This window comes from Archocentrus centrarchus, chromosome 9 (assembly GCF_007364275.1).
Source record: "Archocentrus centrarchus isolate MPI-CPG fArcCen1 chromosome 9, fArcCen1, whole genome shotgun sequence".
Classification (NCBI taxonomy): Eukaryota; Metazoa; Chordata; class Actinopteri; order Cichliformes; family Cichlidae; genus Archocentrus; species Archocentrus centrarchus.
The window spans coordinates 18,350,142-18,366,751 of NC_044354.1; the positions used below are offsets into that span (position 1 = coordinate 18,350,142).

General features: G+C 40.5%; 1 protein-coding gene across 2 annotated transcripts in view; it reads right to left on the reverse strand.

Annotated features, from left to right (window-relative positions):
• Positions 1-416: 416 nt before the first annotated feature.
• Positions 417-16,610, reverse strand: part of LOC115785593 (GDNF family receptor alpha-2-like) — a 66,623-nt gene continuing 50,429 nt past the window's right edge. For both annotated transcript variants that reach the window (XM_030737342.1, XM_030737341.1), the window contains exons 5-8: positions 16,138-16,250; positions 15,026-15,166; positions 10,122-10,264; positions 417-1,014 (exon numbers count right to left, since the gene is read on the reverse strand). In XM_030737342.1, coding sequence (XP_030593202.1) covers positions 889-1,014; positions 10,122-10,264; positions 15,026-15,166; positions 16,138-16,250 — 523 coding nt within the window. In that variant the 3' untranslated portion in view covers positions 417-888. The remainder of the gene's footprint in view (positions 1,015-10,121; positions 10,265-15,025; positions 15,167-16,137; positions 16,251-16,610) is intronic.

Genomic DNA, 16,610 nt, shown 5'->3' on the forward strand with positions numbered 1-16,610 from the left:
GGTTGAATGAAAGAAAAGTGTTGTTTATATACATAGAGACAGAAATATACACATGTGCAGGTGGACATGTGGCGAACACCCACAATTATCAACAACATCTTAAATGACCATAAGACCACTAACTGTTTAACACTGCTGCCTTTAGTTCTTTTCACTGCCTGCTCAAAAAGTATACTGTAGCACCCAAATGAAAGCTCAGGACTGTAGATTGATTATGGTCACAGATACTATACCAACACTTAGAACATTGAGTAGGGTTTACAATTTAGAGTTTACACTAGATTTGAAGAAACAGAATGTAATCATCCCCCATCCATGCCCCTAAATGTGTGGTCTGTTCATCCAGGAGAAGATTAAGTCAAGAACTAGTTCAAGACAAGAAAAAAAAAGAAAAAAAAAAGCCTCTTTTTTTTTTAATCTCACTATACGACATTTACCTCAAGCTCATTCCTTTTCTCTCTGGAAAATATTCTTTTCTGACAATCTTGCCTTGCCTAGTTTTAATTGTTGTTCATCCCCCCCCCCCCCCTCCTTTGGTGACAAAAATGCAGAAGTCTCTGACATGAGCAGCTTCAGTCCTCTAAGTTTTTGCGTCTCAGTCAGAGAATGGCCTTCATGGCCTCTTATACCAAGGGTCCTTTGTAAAGCCATGTGGTCCATCACAGTTGTGGTCTGCCCGAATGATACGATAAATGAACAACAAATTCACAGTTGTAAAATTTCAGTCGTTTCCACCTCTCTCGGCCTTTCGTTTTCCTCTTTCATAAATGCCACCCATGTCAACTGTCCAGAGATTCAGCCTTCTTTATATCAGTCTCAGAAATAACACCTTCTGCATTTGGGATCAGCTTGTGGGTGGATGACCTCTTTTTTCTCCTCCTGGCGCTTCTATAAGGCATGCTGGGCCAGGACCAGAGCCAAAGCCAGGCTGGGAAGCAGAACCCAGACACTGGCATAGAGACAAGAAGAGTGATCCTCTCCCAGGCCCGTGACACCACCTCTTGGTTGAGGATACTGGGCAGATAGAGGGACACAAAGAGGGAGAGAGATGTGCAAAGGTTAGACATGACTCACAACTCATGCTGCTTTCCTGTTCTGGCATTTGATAAGACACAGGGAGACAGAAGGGAGATGAGTCGGGGAAGGGTCAGTGTTAAATAGATGAAGAGAAAACATAATTCAAAAAGTCAAAGCAAGAAATGGCATCCATAGTATACGCACTTTGGCATGAACATTGAGTGTTTGATCTACCAAATGTTTTGAGATGTGAAGTATATTTCAAACCTGTGCTGCTCAGTATGCTACTTGCTTCTTAAACAAGCTGGCAACAAAGGAAAGCTTCTTGTGCGCATTTTCTTTTTTTCCCCCCACAAACTCTTTTAGGTTGTGCCAGCAAGTCTCTAAACAGTTTTTAAAGCTATCATTACAGACTTTATTTACAAGAAAAACATGCCACGAAGCCAAACACACACTACAGAAGCCAGCGGCGGCGGCTATGGGTTTCTGTTCAATATTTCATGAGTCTTACAGCAAGTGGAGGCCCAAGAAAGCAAGACCCTTTGTTTGACTGTGCACAATCAAAAACGCTACAATGTTTATTCTTATGCGCAACAGAAAAAATAAACTTATGAAGTTTATTTTCCCACACTGTTCACATTATGGCAGACATTAAATTCTGTGGCCTCCAGAGTCCCACCGTTGTACCTGCACTACAGTGAGTTTAATTATGTGCTTTTGCACAAAATTGTTAGCACTTTGAATACTTTTTTAATTTTCTTGGATTTCTGTAACACAAAGCATAACCATTTGCCTTCAAGTTAAAGCAGCCCTGCTCCATTTGCAAAGGTACAATTTGCAGTCCAGCACAGCAACACAGAGTCACATCATAAACAACATGAAGCATTTTCTCCTCCTTCTCCCCCCCTCCTCCCCTTTCTCCTCACCTCATCTTCACCACATCTTTGCCCATTACCCTGTGCACAGACCCCCCCCCCCCCCCCCCCCCCCCATAAATAAATAAATAAAAAGAATTTACTCTGATGCACTTCATCTTCCACCAGAACAAGGCAACACATAAATGAGAAAATAAATAATGAAACAAGAAAACTGTTGAATTATTTTAACAAGACAGCCACATTTTTTGCTTCTGTAGAGGGGAGGAAGCATGCAGGGAGCATGAGGCAGACAAAGGAGGTGTATTGAATAGCTGCAGTTATCACAGTACCTGTGTTTGTGAATTCACACTTTACAAAGAAATGATTGAAATGACAGTTGCCAAAAAAAAAAAAAAAAAAAAGAGGGGTGCGTGGAGGAGCAGCAGTGGGTAGCCTGACAATGCACCAAACACATCCGCGACTAAAAGCCAATTAATTAGCAAGGGCAGTGATGTGTGGCAGCAGCCTGTTGACATGAGTCCAGATCTGTAGCTAAAGCCAATATCCACACATACACTCAGGCTTCTGATAAGCTACACGGACATGAACAAAAGGGCTAAAGCACAAACACATGCATTTATATGCATAAACCATGACAGAATACAGACAATGTCAAAATGTACTAATTTTTCACAAGCAGAGAGACAAAAGTATTTATTTAAACTATTAAAAAAGGCACGTGACTTGTCACTTAAGTAGAAACTGCACATGTAGACACCACTTGTTTTTATTCATTAAACAAACTGCCAAATTTACAGCAAAACAGGATCTTTTGAAAGACTAGTTATTGAGTAACCCTGAGTTATGTAGCCTTTTTCCACAGGCAGTTCCATTCAATTGAGCTGAAAATCAACAGTGACAGGGTTACACAAGAACACAGACAATACCAGCCTTCCACTGCTTGTTAGGTGTGTGTGTGTGTCTGTGTCTGTGAGTGATGGGGGTGTGGAGACTGATCACATACACAAGTTGTTTAAAGTTTTATTTACAAGTTGCAGGAAAGATAACAAAAGCACCATTGGGAGTCATTACATTTTTGTCATCAAATTTCAAATAAACACATAATAAAAACAGGAAAAATAAAATAAAATAAACAAACAAACAAACAAACAAAGTAGGCACTTTTCACCCTTGCTGCTTTATACGATACTTAAGTATATTTGAGCCCAATTTCAGTAAGTAATTGGTGTGAAATGACATTCTGTACTGACATTCAGTAACTGCATGTGGAGGGAGACTTAAGGGGTAGGGGAAAAAAAAAGTTAAGTGTGACAGCTGGCTATACACAAATCAGAAGGATATGTTGTCAACATACACTCATTGGATACTTTATTATGTACACCTTGTTAGTACCACGTCGGTCCCCCTTTTGCCTGCAGAACTGTTTTATTTCTTTGTGGCACAGATTCAACAAGCTGCTGGAAACATTCATCAGAGATTTTGGTCCATATTGACATGAGAGAATCACACAGTTGTTGCAGATTTGTCAGCTGCACATGCATGATGTGAATGTCCTGTTCCACCATGTTCCAAAGGTGTTCTACTGGTTTGAGGGATGGACATGGACAGCAACAAACCTCAGGTAGGCTGTGGGGTTTAAACAATGCTCAAGTGGTACTAAAGGTGTGAGAAGAAAATAACCCCACACCATTACACCACCAGCAGCATGAACTGTTGAAACAAGGCAGGATAGCTCCGTGCTTTCACCTTGTTCATGCCAAATTCTGAAAACACAGTAAACTTGTTTCAAAGGTAAAAGTTTAGCTGATGTCTAAATCAAACCTCGCTGCTGTTTCAACTGAATTTTAACCACTATATGTTCAAATAACTGACTGCATATATAAGTGTCTTATCTCTTTTAAAGTCATATCCTTTTACACAGTATATGATTTAAATAAAAATGCATATCTGCTTGTTGCAGAGAGCAATAACACAATACCTCCTGCTGAGACTGGAGCCGAGTCCTTGGCATCATCAAGTGAGGGTTTATCCTACTGAGATAAACAAATGTTTTGGAAATTCGGTAAACAGCAGATTCACATATACTTATGTGAATTAACATATATTCATATATTCTCGTCGTTTGTGTGATGTATAAATGACTTATCAAAGAATTAAACTGCTTTATGCAAAGTGGTCTATATTTAGACAAAGACTGTGTTCATATTAGAGCTACTACACAACAGCCTGACAGTATCCACATCGACTGTTATCAGCCTATTGAATAGCCAGTCATCATTTGTAATCTCTCCCATAGATATGACTAGTAGGTAGGCTCCTGATACCTACTTGTAACCAGAATGATACGTTATCATCAGTATTGATCACTGATAAATAGAAAGTAATCAGGATCAAGTCATTATTTGCGGTTGTGAGAATAAGTACACGTAAAATCTCCAGTTGATGCAACTTTTTCATTTCCAATACTGATGCAGATACTCTTGTGTAAGGCAACATCAGGTTCAACTTAAACATTACTTTTCAAACTCGTTAAAGCAAAATGTAACTAATAAGTATTTTTAAGTATATTAATCACATTTGTGTTTATTAATAAGTACCAGAATAACCAAAATGAAAACTGAAAAAAAAAATTATTTTGATTTTTTTTGCACTTGTTTCATTTCAGCTTAGTATGCTGCACTTGGCTGTCTTTCTCTGCCCTCAATTTTATATGTGTGTACCTCCTCACACACAGACAGAGTGGAGTTGAGGACAACTTGTTATGTTAACGCAGGTCCAATAAATAATGAACATAGCAAGCGTGAGAGTAAGAGGGAGAGAAGCTGACAAGGAAAACTTGTCTGAGTTTTTCAGCCTTCATCAATTCACAAACTACTGCAAAGAAAATTTTGATGTAGCAGACATGAAATACCTCAAAACCGGTAACTGTTTGCAGTTATCTTCATCCATACTATATTAGAACACCTCACCACCAGCACACTGCTGCTGAAGGCATGGCATAGAAAATACTGAACAACATAGAACTGAAATTACCAGACTGGCTGCATAGATCAGCTCAATGTCAGTGATAAAAAAAAAACTACCTTTTCGAGTCGGTATAGGAGCGGTGATTGATACAAAATTGGGTCGATGCATCGCTGAAAAAAAATGAGCTTTATAAGATGCGGTTACTGATGTGAAATGGTGTTTTAATCTAAACTATAATCTTTTCCAAAGAGTAACCAAGCGACTTTAGTGCCTCGCCAGAGAAGTAATTTTGGTTTCTTAACCAAACGGTGTGTAAAAATAAACATAGTCAGCATGCCAACAAAACATATGTCCAAATCCATGAGGTTGTGAGGGCCAACTGAGCCAACTGGTTGGTGAAGGAACCTGCCCCCTGGTGTCAAGACACTTTTAATGAGTGATAATTGACATTAAAAAAAAAAAAATAGTTTGCTCTAAGAAATGTATCAGTCGATTGTGATGCACATTTTAACACACACGTGTGAATACTCACCACTGGAGTTGCGAGAGGGAGCATAGCACTGATCGATTATACCCAATATGGATGCATCCTTACAGTGCTCAAAGGGCCAAGCTTCAGCCCACATGTTTACTCAATGAGCCACAGTGAGATTTACAGGTCTGGACAGTGAGTCTTCTGCCAAGAGGACTCATACCATAACAACACTCCCTCAATTTATCTGTCATGGAAGTTTGACAAGTTTTAATTGCCAGGCATAGTTGTCTGAGAACTCAGGGCTGCCCAAAATGTCGCTACCAGCTCCCTCTCTAATTATAAACTTCCTGCTTGAGTAATCACACGTCTTATTGTTTCCTAATTACCATTTTTACAATAAATTAAACACCATGCTGCAGTGAGACAGGCACTGAGCAGTGCATCAATACTGACATATACACACAAAACCTTTGGAGAAACCAGTTTCACCACCCATTCCCCCTCTGCCATCCTCTCTCTTTCTCTACCTTTCCCAAACATACACACTGTTAATGTTATCAGCAGTGCTTATTCATTAATTCTCCTCTTTGCAACATTTTTAGGGTGTCAGGGTTTATAGAATGGGAGCCCAATTGCAAGACACAGAAGGCAGACTAAATTAACAAAAAGTGAGCCGTTTTAAAAGGGTGATGCGGAGACACAAAGTCCAAAAGCTAGCCAACAGAAATCCAGAGGAATCACAGGAATACACGAGGGGAAAACACTGGAAAGCACAACAGATGCAGAGCTATTTTTATACAAAGGGGTGATCAGGGAAGTGTAAACAGAAGGGTAACGAGACAGGTGGCCAGCAGCAGAGAGGAAGTCCCTCAGGTGGTTGAGCGGATGGCCACTGAGGCTTTGGCCTAGGGAGTGGAGCTTGGCAGGCTGGCTCAGGTAACACTGTATCAAGTTCTACTGGCTTAGGCACAGGACTCCTTGGGCTCAGGATTGGGCTGCACCAACTTGGGCACCACAGAACACTCAGGCTCAGGCAGCCAAGGATACATAGGCTCTGGTTTAGGGACCCCACTCTCAAAGGGGATAGCTGGTTCAGGTGCAGAATGCATAGTTATAGGGGTAGCCAGCAGTGGGGAAACAGACTCAGGACAAACATTTTCACAGGAGACCAGCTAAGGAACAGGATACTCAGACTCCAGGCTAGCAGGCTCAGTCTCTGGGGTAACCAGCTCTCTTGAGATGCTGGGTGGAGCTATTTTTAGTGAGGTGTCCATCATCCTCAGCACAGGGACTGGTGTTGACCTGGTGACCATTGTCCGCAGAGCTGGCTGGGGCTTGGTGTCGACCAACACAGGGAATGAAAAAGGCTGCAGCCTGGCGTCAAAACACTTAGGCGGAGGAATTGGCTGCAGACGCTGCAATGTGCTGTTTCACCATGGGCCACAGTCCCTCTTTGAAGATTGTAGAGATTTAGAAGCAGGCTGACAGGAGCAACAGCAGGTAGGTGGCTATCTAGCTGCACACTAAAACCACTCTGACTTCTGGTGGAGGTTGGACCTGAGGATTTGACACCATTTGAGGCATGGCTTCCCCCAGGACCACACCCCCACCCCACCCCACCCTCCTTGGCCCTGGTGACTCCCTTTGGAGATGGGCTCACTCTCAGGGGTGATTCATAGCTTCAATTCCAACACCCTTTAAAAAAAGAGAGAGCCACCTGCTGCTGTTCAAACTCTACTGCTTTGTCTGCTTGGTCCATGTCTGGTCACAGCATACTGTCAGGGTTTGCAGAACTGGGACCCAAATGCAAGGTGCAGAAGGCAGACTGAATGAACAAAAAGTGAGCTGTTTTATTAGGTTGACACAAAAATGCAGAGTCCAAAATGAGCCAACAGAAATCACAGAACTAGAATAATCATAGGGAGCAAGTGGGATTTGGAACATAAAATAAACAAAAAGCTAAACTTCATAAACAAAAATAACAAGAGAACGAAAGTAGAAACTCAAACTTTAATATGCTAACTAAGAATTCAAGACAAAAGACAAGGCTCAAAACCAGCAATTGTGGCATAAGGTTTTAATTTCCTGTCTTCTAATCAATGAGGGTATGTGTGCAAAGCATAAAACTGCAAGACTCAGTTTCAGAGTGAACATTTAATGGCTGTGACGTGAGATGTCTTAATGTTAGTCATTCATTCAGAACACAAATTTGCATTCCTAAACCGTGCACATTACTTGAATTTGGATATGTAACAGTCACTGAAAAATTACATGAACAACAACACCAGCAGCAGAATGTTTTATAAAGCACAGCTTTATACTGCAGCCAAACATGGGTAACTGGGTCTCCTGCAAAGGTGAAAAGCATCATTAGTCTTACTTTAGAAGGCTGCACAGCACATCTAAAATACATCTGTAAAACACGACCATAATTCACTGTAAAAACTAATCAAACTCAGGAGCTAGATAAAAAGAAAAGCCTCTCTTCGACCTAAAGTGTAAAGTGAAATATTTCTGTTTAGTCCAAGAAAGACAGAAAGAAGGATTCTTTGGTGGATAATATGGTTCTGTCACTTTTACATTTATTTGAAGATAAAATGGAGAACAGTTGTATTAAAGGACAAAGACCCATGCATTTGTGCAGCACAGAAAAAAAAATAAGAAAAAAAAGTGATGTTTTTCTGCTCCAGACAGTAAACCTAGTTATAGTTGAGTTGACTGCAGTCTTCAGAGTAGACAGCATTTAGCAGAGAACAGGCCCTGGGCCAGTATTTTAGAACCTCTAATCCAGATTAAACCCCCACCTCCCATTCCTTTCACCATTTCTTTGTCTGAGAGAAAAATATAATATTTCAACCACATGTCATCATCTTGGGTGTAGCATAAACTGTGTTATCATAAAGCGTCTGTTTTGATGTGCCAATTGCTTTAACAAGCATAGAGATTGTATGTGATGTGAATGTGAATGGTGCAGCATGTTGAGTTTTATTATTATGCCACTGTACAAAATCCGCCTTTCACTGATACAGTGGAGGAGTATTTTTGTGGTTCTTCTTGCAATATGTCCATTTTAACAAATGTATGCAAAGAAGTTGCTGGAAAGTGCTTTGCCAAACACCCAAAAAACACCACATTTCCTTAAAATTTGCATAGTGGGTTGACCTAAATATGTCACGATCAATCTCAAGTTCAATAAGGAGAGATCATTCGGAAGAACTGAACATCATTTATTGAGATAGAGAAATTAATCAATCTATTTGGGGATTAGACTCCGATGACCCATCATGGCAGAAGGAAATTCCAGCAGTGATAAGACTTTGGATAGGGACCCCCAAAGTCTAGATGCTGGTAGTGGTAAAGATGAAGCTGGAGGCTTGGATGGAGCTCTGAGTGACTTGGGTGAGGCAGCGATGGGGAGGAGGTGGGTTGCACGAATGAAAGTCTCAAAGGTAGAATGACAGAAAAGCACTGAAAGTGGAGGCTGACTGATTCAAAGAAGGTGGGCAAGAAGATGATTGGACTAGTGTGGGAAAGTGGAAGTGATGTAAAGTCTAGACTAGCTGCCCAACACCCGGGAAAGCAGGCAGATGAGTGATTACAGATCTTCCTTATTGAACTTACATATAAACTTCATTTCAATAAGGAGAGATCATTCGGAAGAACTGAACATGATTTATTGAGATAGAGAAATTAATGAATCTTTTTGCCGATTAGACTCCGATGAACGATCATGGCAGAACCGAATCACAGCAGGGATAAGACTTAGGACAGGAGCCCCAAAAGAGAAAGCGCAATCTTAGGTATCGAATAAAAACACATGATCGTTAGCTGTAGCATGACCAAGGCACTGAAAATAGACATGCATATAAATGGGCATACTGAAATTAATGATGGTAAACGGTGGGGAAGGGTCCAGATAGCAACAGGAAAACACAAGCTGAACAGAGAATGAGACTGCAATAATGCTCAAGGGCCATCAGAGGCCTGGAAAAAGAAGAGAAACCTTGCAATAAGGCTTAGTGGCTGTCAAATGCCAGGAGAAAGAGGATAGAGAGAGAGAGCCTGCAATCAGGCTGGAAGGCTGTCGTAGGCCAGAAGAGAGGAGAGAGAGCCTGTGTTCGGGCTGAAAGGCCATCATAGGCTAGGAGTGCAACTGTCTTTTTGCTGTTGCTCTGGGTAAACTGTGCATGGAACATCCTGAAAAAGCTACTAGTAACACTCTAATGCTGTAATGGATTGAAATCTTGCAGTGTCCGCAAGATCCCCCTGCTCAAGGCACATGTGCAGGCCTGTCTTAAGTTTGCCAGTGAACATCTAAATGATTCAGAGAAGGCTCGGGAGAAAGTGATGTGGTCAGATGAACCAAAATTGAGTTTTTTGGCATCAACTCACCATGAGACCATCGCATGAATGAGAGTCTGAAAGGGAGAAGGATGGAAGAGCACTGGGGTTTTAAGCATCCAGAGAGGAGGCTAACTGGCTTGAAGAGGACGGGCAAGAAGATGACTGGACTAGAGTAATGACGTCAGTATTGAGTTTGACAGCGTGGGAAAGTGGAGGTGATGTAAAGGCTAGACTAGCAGCCGAACACCCGGGAAAGCAGGCAGATGAGTGATTACAGATCTTCCTTATTGAACTTACGCATGAGCTTCATATTAGTAACCTTCAAGCTGTAGAGCTTACCTGATTGCCACGCAGGCAGTACATAATAACTCTACATCACATCACATCCCATCACATCTATAATATCCCATTTAATGAAGCAATCTATGAAAAAGTATTACCTTTGGGATAGTCACAGGAGGTTGTTCTGAGAAGTACCCTGGCCATCCAGGATCTGGCTTCGGTGTCGCTGAGGGGCCTGGGACAGACACACTTTTGTTCTGTGTGTTGTCGATCCCATAACCAAAGGCCTGAATGGCATTTCCTGCAGGAACACAGATATAAAGTCATTTGGTTTTGACTGCCATCCCAGCAAGAAGCCTGCTAGCAGACAGACAGCTCTAAGTCAACTTTTTGGTACCCTGCCCAATCTTTGGCAACTAAAGGAATGAGGCAAGGCAGAGTGAGATTGAGGAAGGAAGGAGCAGAAAGAGTACAGAGAGCCAGTCTTTTTGCTTTGTCAGTAAGCTTGAGAATTACATGCCAAACTAATCACAAATTGCTATCTGAATTTTGCTTGTGAAGTCTGTCATTAGTAAGCATTGGCTTATGTTTTATATTGTAAGTTATGCCTTCCTTTTTGACTGCCTTGCATATTTTTGCCATTTATTAGGGGTGGGACAAAATATTGATAAGGCAATAAATTGTATCACTTCCTCTAGCAATACATTATTGATACAGTTGTGCCAAGCATTTGAGAGCTAATTAATTATATTTCATGCATTATAAATGGAGTCAATAAATATTTTCCTCTTTTTTTTTGCTGTTTTTGAGGTTTTTTTTCAGTTACACAAATGTTGTGATCTATCACAGATGACTGTCTTGCAGTGTGATAGCATTTAGATTAGCAGCCAATCACAACCGAACTGTATCATGAATTAATCTATGATTTCCATTATCTTTTAAAAGCAAATCCTGTGGTGACACAACAGATATATTTATCAAGTACTGTACAGCCAGCTTTGATTTATGCCTGATTCATGCATATTACAAAAAAAAAAAAAAAACCTCTTTTACGGTCCATCGGCCATTCTCAAATTGCTACAAGCTGACCAAATAGTGTCCAAAATGTCCTTTCCTGCGATGATGAGTCCTAATTTGTTTGCTAGCATGAAATGACAATGCAATCTTTTAAAGGAAGCAAATCAACCAGTTCAAACAAGAGGATAGCATGTGAATAAACATGAGCGCGAGTATATCTGCGCCTGCAGATGTACTGTATACATGTGTTTAATTTTGTGTCTAAGTGCATGTGTGAGTCTCGGTAGAAATGTGATAAATCCCTGTTCAGTCAGCTTTTCAGCTAGATATGGTAAAAATAGGCACTGAGTACCTTTTCACTGCTCATCCGTTTAAAACACAAGGCTTGTTTCTCTTTGTTCAGCCAGAGAGAAGGCAAGCCATGTAATTGCTTGGCAACCACCTCCATTATAAGGTCAGCATGCAGAGATGACTTTGAATAGATTTATGTGACTGATCAAATTCAAAACATTCCCAAACAAAGGAGAAATGGCATTTCCACACCACCACACAAAGGACAAATAGGATAGTTGTGGAATGCACATGCATAATCAGATGGCTACACAGTCCCTCGTACTACCGATGCTTGGCCACATAAATTTGTCTGTCACATTTGTCGGGCCGCCTACACACACAAGTATTTGCATAGCTAAAATGCTCACAGAAGTAGAGATATGCACATTCGCTTGCACACAAAATGCACACAAAAGCACACTTCATATTTTTTTTTTTATGGTGGTCGACACCAGCAATTTGGGCTTCTGCTAGAAAGCAGGAGAGTAGTTCAAACAAAAAAAAACAAGTTCACTGGCGAAGCATAATAATGTCAATGCTAGCAGTAAAGAGCTACCGTATCGCTGCCAAGCCATGTAATGTTAAACATCTGTTTGTCAGGGTCAGATATGGCTAGCTATTCCCCTCACAGATGTGAGACGGGTGAATAAAGTCATAGATCAATCTAGTTGGCTGGGGGGGCCTCCACCCAGGATGTTTTACTGCACCTAAATGTTCTACTGAGTGATTAAGCTCATTGCCAACAGCAATTCCATTTTTTTTTTAACGGCTCATATTAAGTTTTCCTTTAACCCCTGGGCATAGCCTGCAGGGAGAGGTGAAATGAGAAGGAAGGAGAGAACAAGAGAAGTGGAGACAGGGGGAAGGGGGCATCAAGGTTTGCCTGTCATAATACTTTTAAGCTGGAATGTTCTTTGCTGGCCTCCCATATATTTCATACAAATATGCATTCAAATGTAGTCATCTGTTGGACCATTGTTTTTGCTTGAACTTGTAAAGAAAAATGGGGATAGTAAATGAATTGTCTAAAACACAGTTTTTTGGTTTTCACTTGAAGTACTTCTTGAAGGTTGGGGTGTGATTGTTGGGTCACAGGAAGATGAAAATCATGCCATCAAATTGAACTCTGCCGAGGATGTAAAAGTTTACGCTAAGCATATAAAGACAATTTGCTTAAGATATAAATGCATATAAATCCAGCCTATGCAGGTGCTAAGCAGCATAGATGGTAGAAGATAAAAAAAAAGCTGTCTATCTAGTGAAATATTATTGTTTTAATTATTGTTTTTAACCTTGAACAACAGTTTGAACAGCTTCAGATTTGATTTAATGGTACACTAATTTTACTCGAACACCTGTTCTGGCAACATGAGAGTGGAGTGAGTGGTTTCCTGGAAAACATGTTGCCAAAACATCAGAGTACAAGGTTGAGGCCGGCAGCAGGGCCTGGAGGAACAAGTTATGTCAACAGAAGTGGTGTGAACTGAAGTTAAAGAGGACTAGGAGGGCATGCTGCTAATTATACAAAAGGCTACCACATTCAAGTTAGCTATTCCTCACTTTTCTGGCCAACTTTAAATTAGATATCTGGATAAGACTGAGTGTACAAAAAGAGAAGAGAAACTGTTGGGCTTTCTGCCTTCTTCTGACCGAGACTTGGCTCAGCAACAACTTGCCGGACACAGCATTTCCGCGCAGATGTTCCAAGCAGACCGAGACTCCCAGCGTGGGAAAAACAGAGGAGCTGGGCTCTAAACAACTCTTTGAGAATTTCACTCTAATTAAAAAGCATTGTTCAGCAGAAATTACAGCCACTATCTCTTGATTTGTTGCACTTGCTTCATTTTTGGCTGTTCTTGAAGTTGTCAACTCATCAGTTTTAATAAAGTTTAGCTACTAGCTAGATATTTTAATGGAAATATATCCATTCATTCCATCCATTTTCTTCCACTTATTCAATTCAGGGCCATGGGTGAGGTTCATCCTGGAAGAGTTGTCATTCTTCAGTGCCACACTTACTGTGCAAACAACTGTATTTATTCAGCACAAAGTACCAATAACACTAAATTGCTTGGTTTTATGCACAGTAAAATCGCTGATTGATAGTCTGTAGGGCCCAGCAGAATTTAATGTACCAGAATCCTGTAATTACCACTTGTGACCACAGCAGCTGCTTTGCCACTGCTAAGCAAATGCCAAATGCTGCAAGAAAGTGGCTGGATTAGAGCTACAGTATTATAAGTAGAAGAAGAACTGGTTAAAATTACAATAGAGAAAACAAAAAGGCCATTTCATATTATTATTAAATACTGACCTTTTTTTCACCTTACATGTGTTGCTAATGGTTTTTTGTATTTGTTTTATTTAACTTTTCTTTCTGTTTACTAAGGCTATAGCTGCCATGTTTTTTTATGAACTTTATTTTAATGTCTTACAGATTATAGGGGCTGAATATGTACCTTCCTGCACTATGAGTTTGTGTATATCTACCACCCGGTGTGTGGAAGTTTATCGCCTGCTTCCCTCAGCTGCAGAGAGGAGATGCTGCATTTTGTGTTATTTTTCGAGACGCCTCCTCAGCTCCCAGCCTCATCCCTCATCCTGCACACTCAGCTAAAACGGTAACCCAGCAATCTATTGAAATGGTCTGAAAGCATTATCCACACAATAGAACATGGTAAAGGCAATGGTGTCTTGTAGTACTGATGACATTGCTTGTTACACCATGGCAAGGAATCAGCTTGCTATATTTTACTTTTCAGTGAAAAAGCATAAAGATATTTGAAGAAACCCTTCTGTCAAGCTGCACCCTGTGTGTTATGCATTAGATATACAGATGATATGTATTTTAGCTCTCCCTATTATTCCATTTGTGCTAGTCTGTTCCTTTTCGTGACATTTCCCTCCCCCCCCAAGCCCTGTAACTCTCTTAGATTGAATGTGAAAATGACATGCAAATGGTTTCTTTTGTATTAAAGTCTGGGCAGATCTTGCCCAAAGGAGGGATGAGAAATGATAAGAAATTACTTGCTTCTGAGAAACTAAGAACGTTTAATTCCAACTTAATCTGTGGATAAAGGGGGTATCCACAGATAGGTTGTATTCAATTCTCTAACAGACAATTTTATATAAGGATTTCAAGTCCATCCAAACGTGCATTCATCCTTCATTGACAAATATTTACATGCAATCCTCCTAGCCTTATTTCATAATTAAATACACACATTTTTTTTCCTCCTTTGTTTGAATAAAAATGTGTGTATTTACATGCAATCCTCCTAGCCTTATTTCATAATTAAATACACACATTTTTTTTCCTCCTTTGTTTGAATAAAAGCAATTCACAAAAATTTAAAGCACCTCGTTTCCTGTAGATATTTTTAATTTTGAATGTCTAAAAACAATCTATTTCCCACAGCCTCTAACCACATCTCATGTTATTTCCACATTCAATCATGCCGCCAACATCCACACTTTAAAAACATCACAGCCCGTTATCTCGCTGAAGAGCTCAATGACACTGAAAACCAGAATCTGCCATGAAACCATTAAAGCTGCATAAGACTGAAGTTCACAGCTCTCTCTGCTCTTACATGGCTGAAAGAGAAAGTTCCGCATCACAGGCTTCTGCTTTTATCAATAATACATGGCTATTTGGCCCCTATCAGTTACAAAACACATTTCAGAGAATGCATGAGTTGTGATGGCTTACTTAGGCATGTGTTGTTGGTGAAGTGCCGCAGGAATATCTGACATTCCTCCTCTTGGTTTCCACTGCCCTTGCAGGTGCACCATGGGGAGACGGTCCAGTCTGAGAAGCTGCTGTCTACATAGTTTGGTGTCAAGTCTGTCCCTGTGAGGGCACCCATACACAAATACAGTTATGTGTCACTAATGGACAATGATGGATTACATTTAATGCAAATGGTATAGAAAATGGACAACACGGTGTTAGTCACAGGAATGCGCTTGCATTGCATTGTTTGAATTTACAGGGAGGTGTAATGCTTTATTTTAAATGGAAAATGGCCATTATGTTATAAATATTTTTGCAAAGTAGTTGCTTTAGGAAGTGTGCGCCCTGTTTGAATAAAACACTACGGTATCAAAGCATTTTACTTTCCGAATGTCTCCCTGTGTCAATGCTTTTAGCTGGAGTCACGAGTGTTTGGTGCATTTTGTGTTGAATTTTCCAGAGAAATCCAGGAACCACCGTGGCATATCATCACTTCATACTGCATGATTTATGACACATGGTGGGGAAGCACTAACTGATACTGAAATATGGACACTTCAGCAACCACTAAGCATCAAAAAAAGCTCTTTTGTGTAAATTTACCTTTAGATACTTTTTTTTTGCAAGCTCTGTGGTACTGCCACAGCATCACCTAGCTGCTGCTGCCTGAGACTGAAAAATATGCATCTACTGTTCAGTACATATTGTTTACTCAACGTTTATTGCGAACAGATGCAAACAGATGTTCATCAAGTGTTTTAATTAAGTAAACACTCTCTCAGTGCGCCTACTCCCTAATTACTTCTTGTAGTGAACTGATGCCCAGTGTACTGGTGGAAATATCAGTCTGAGCTCCTCTGTCTGGTCCACATGATAAAAGCGGCCTGGACTGCCTGTCACACCGTCTCATCTTTTTGGAGTCTTTTAAGCATCACTCTTTATTTCATTATGTTTGTGAAATTTAAGAAAAAAATATAGTACAGTTCTGAATCTGCCTTTTCTGTATCCACACATTTCACTGCCATCATTTTTTTCTCACAACAAACACGCTCTCAATCCATCAGTGTCACCCACAGCCATGTACTAACCAATGAGCCTTGCATAGGAGGCCAAGCAGGCTTGGTGATTGTCTTGGTTGGGACAGGTGCTCGCTGTGTCTGGAGTCATCTTGCAGTTCACCATGTAATCAGCCAGCCTAGACCTGCACAACAAACACAAAGCATAACACAGACAGAGAATGAGAGGCAAGAGCTCAGCAATAAACTCCAAGCAACAGATGAAACCACACAAATTGTGCAGAGCATAATTTTTTGGCACCGTTTTTTTCTACAGAGCAGCTGCCAATTATGACCAGCATCAAACTGGGAAAGTATACACAACATCTGTTCCCAGGCCTCTACAACAGGTGTCTTGAATAGCAAACACGTATGCCTCATGACCAACAAGGTATTTATGATATTCACCATAAATCCAGTGTTAGTGCATTTGTGTAAGGATAAAAAAAAAAAAAAGATATCGTATGGCTCCTTTGGCCATAGCTTTTTTGCTTATCCTGGACATC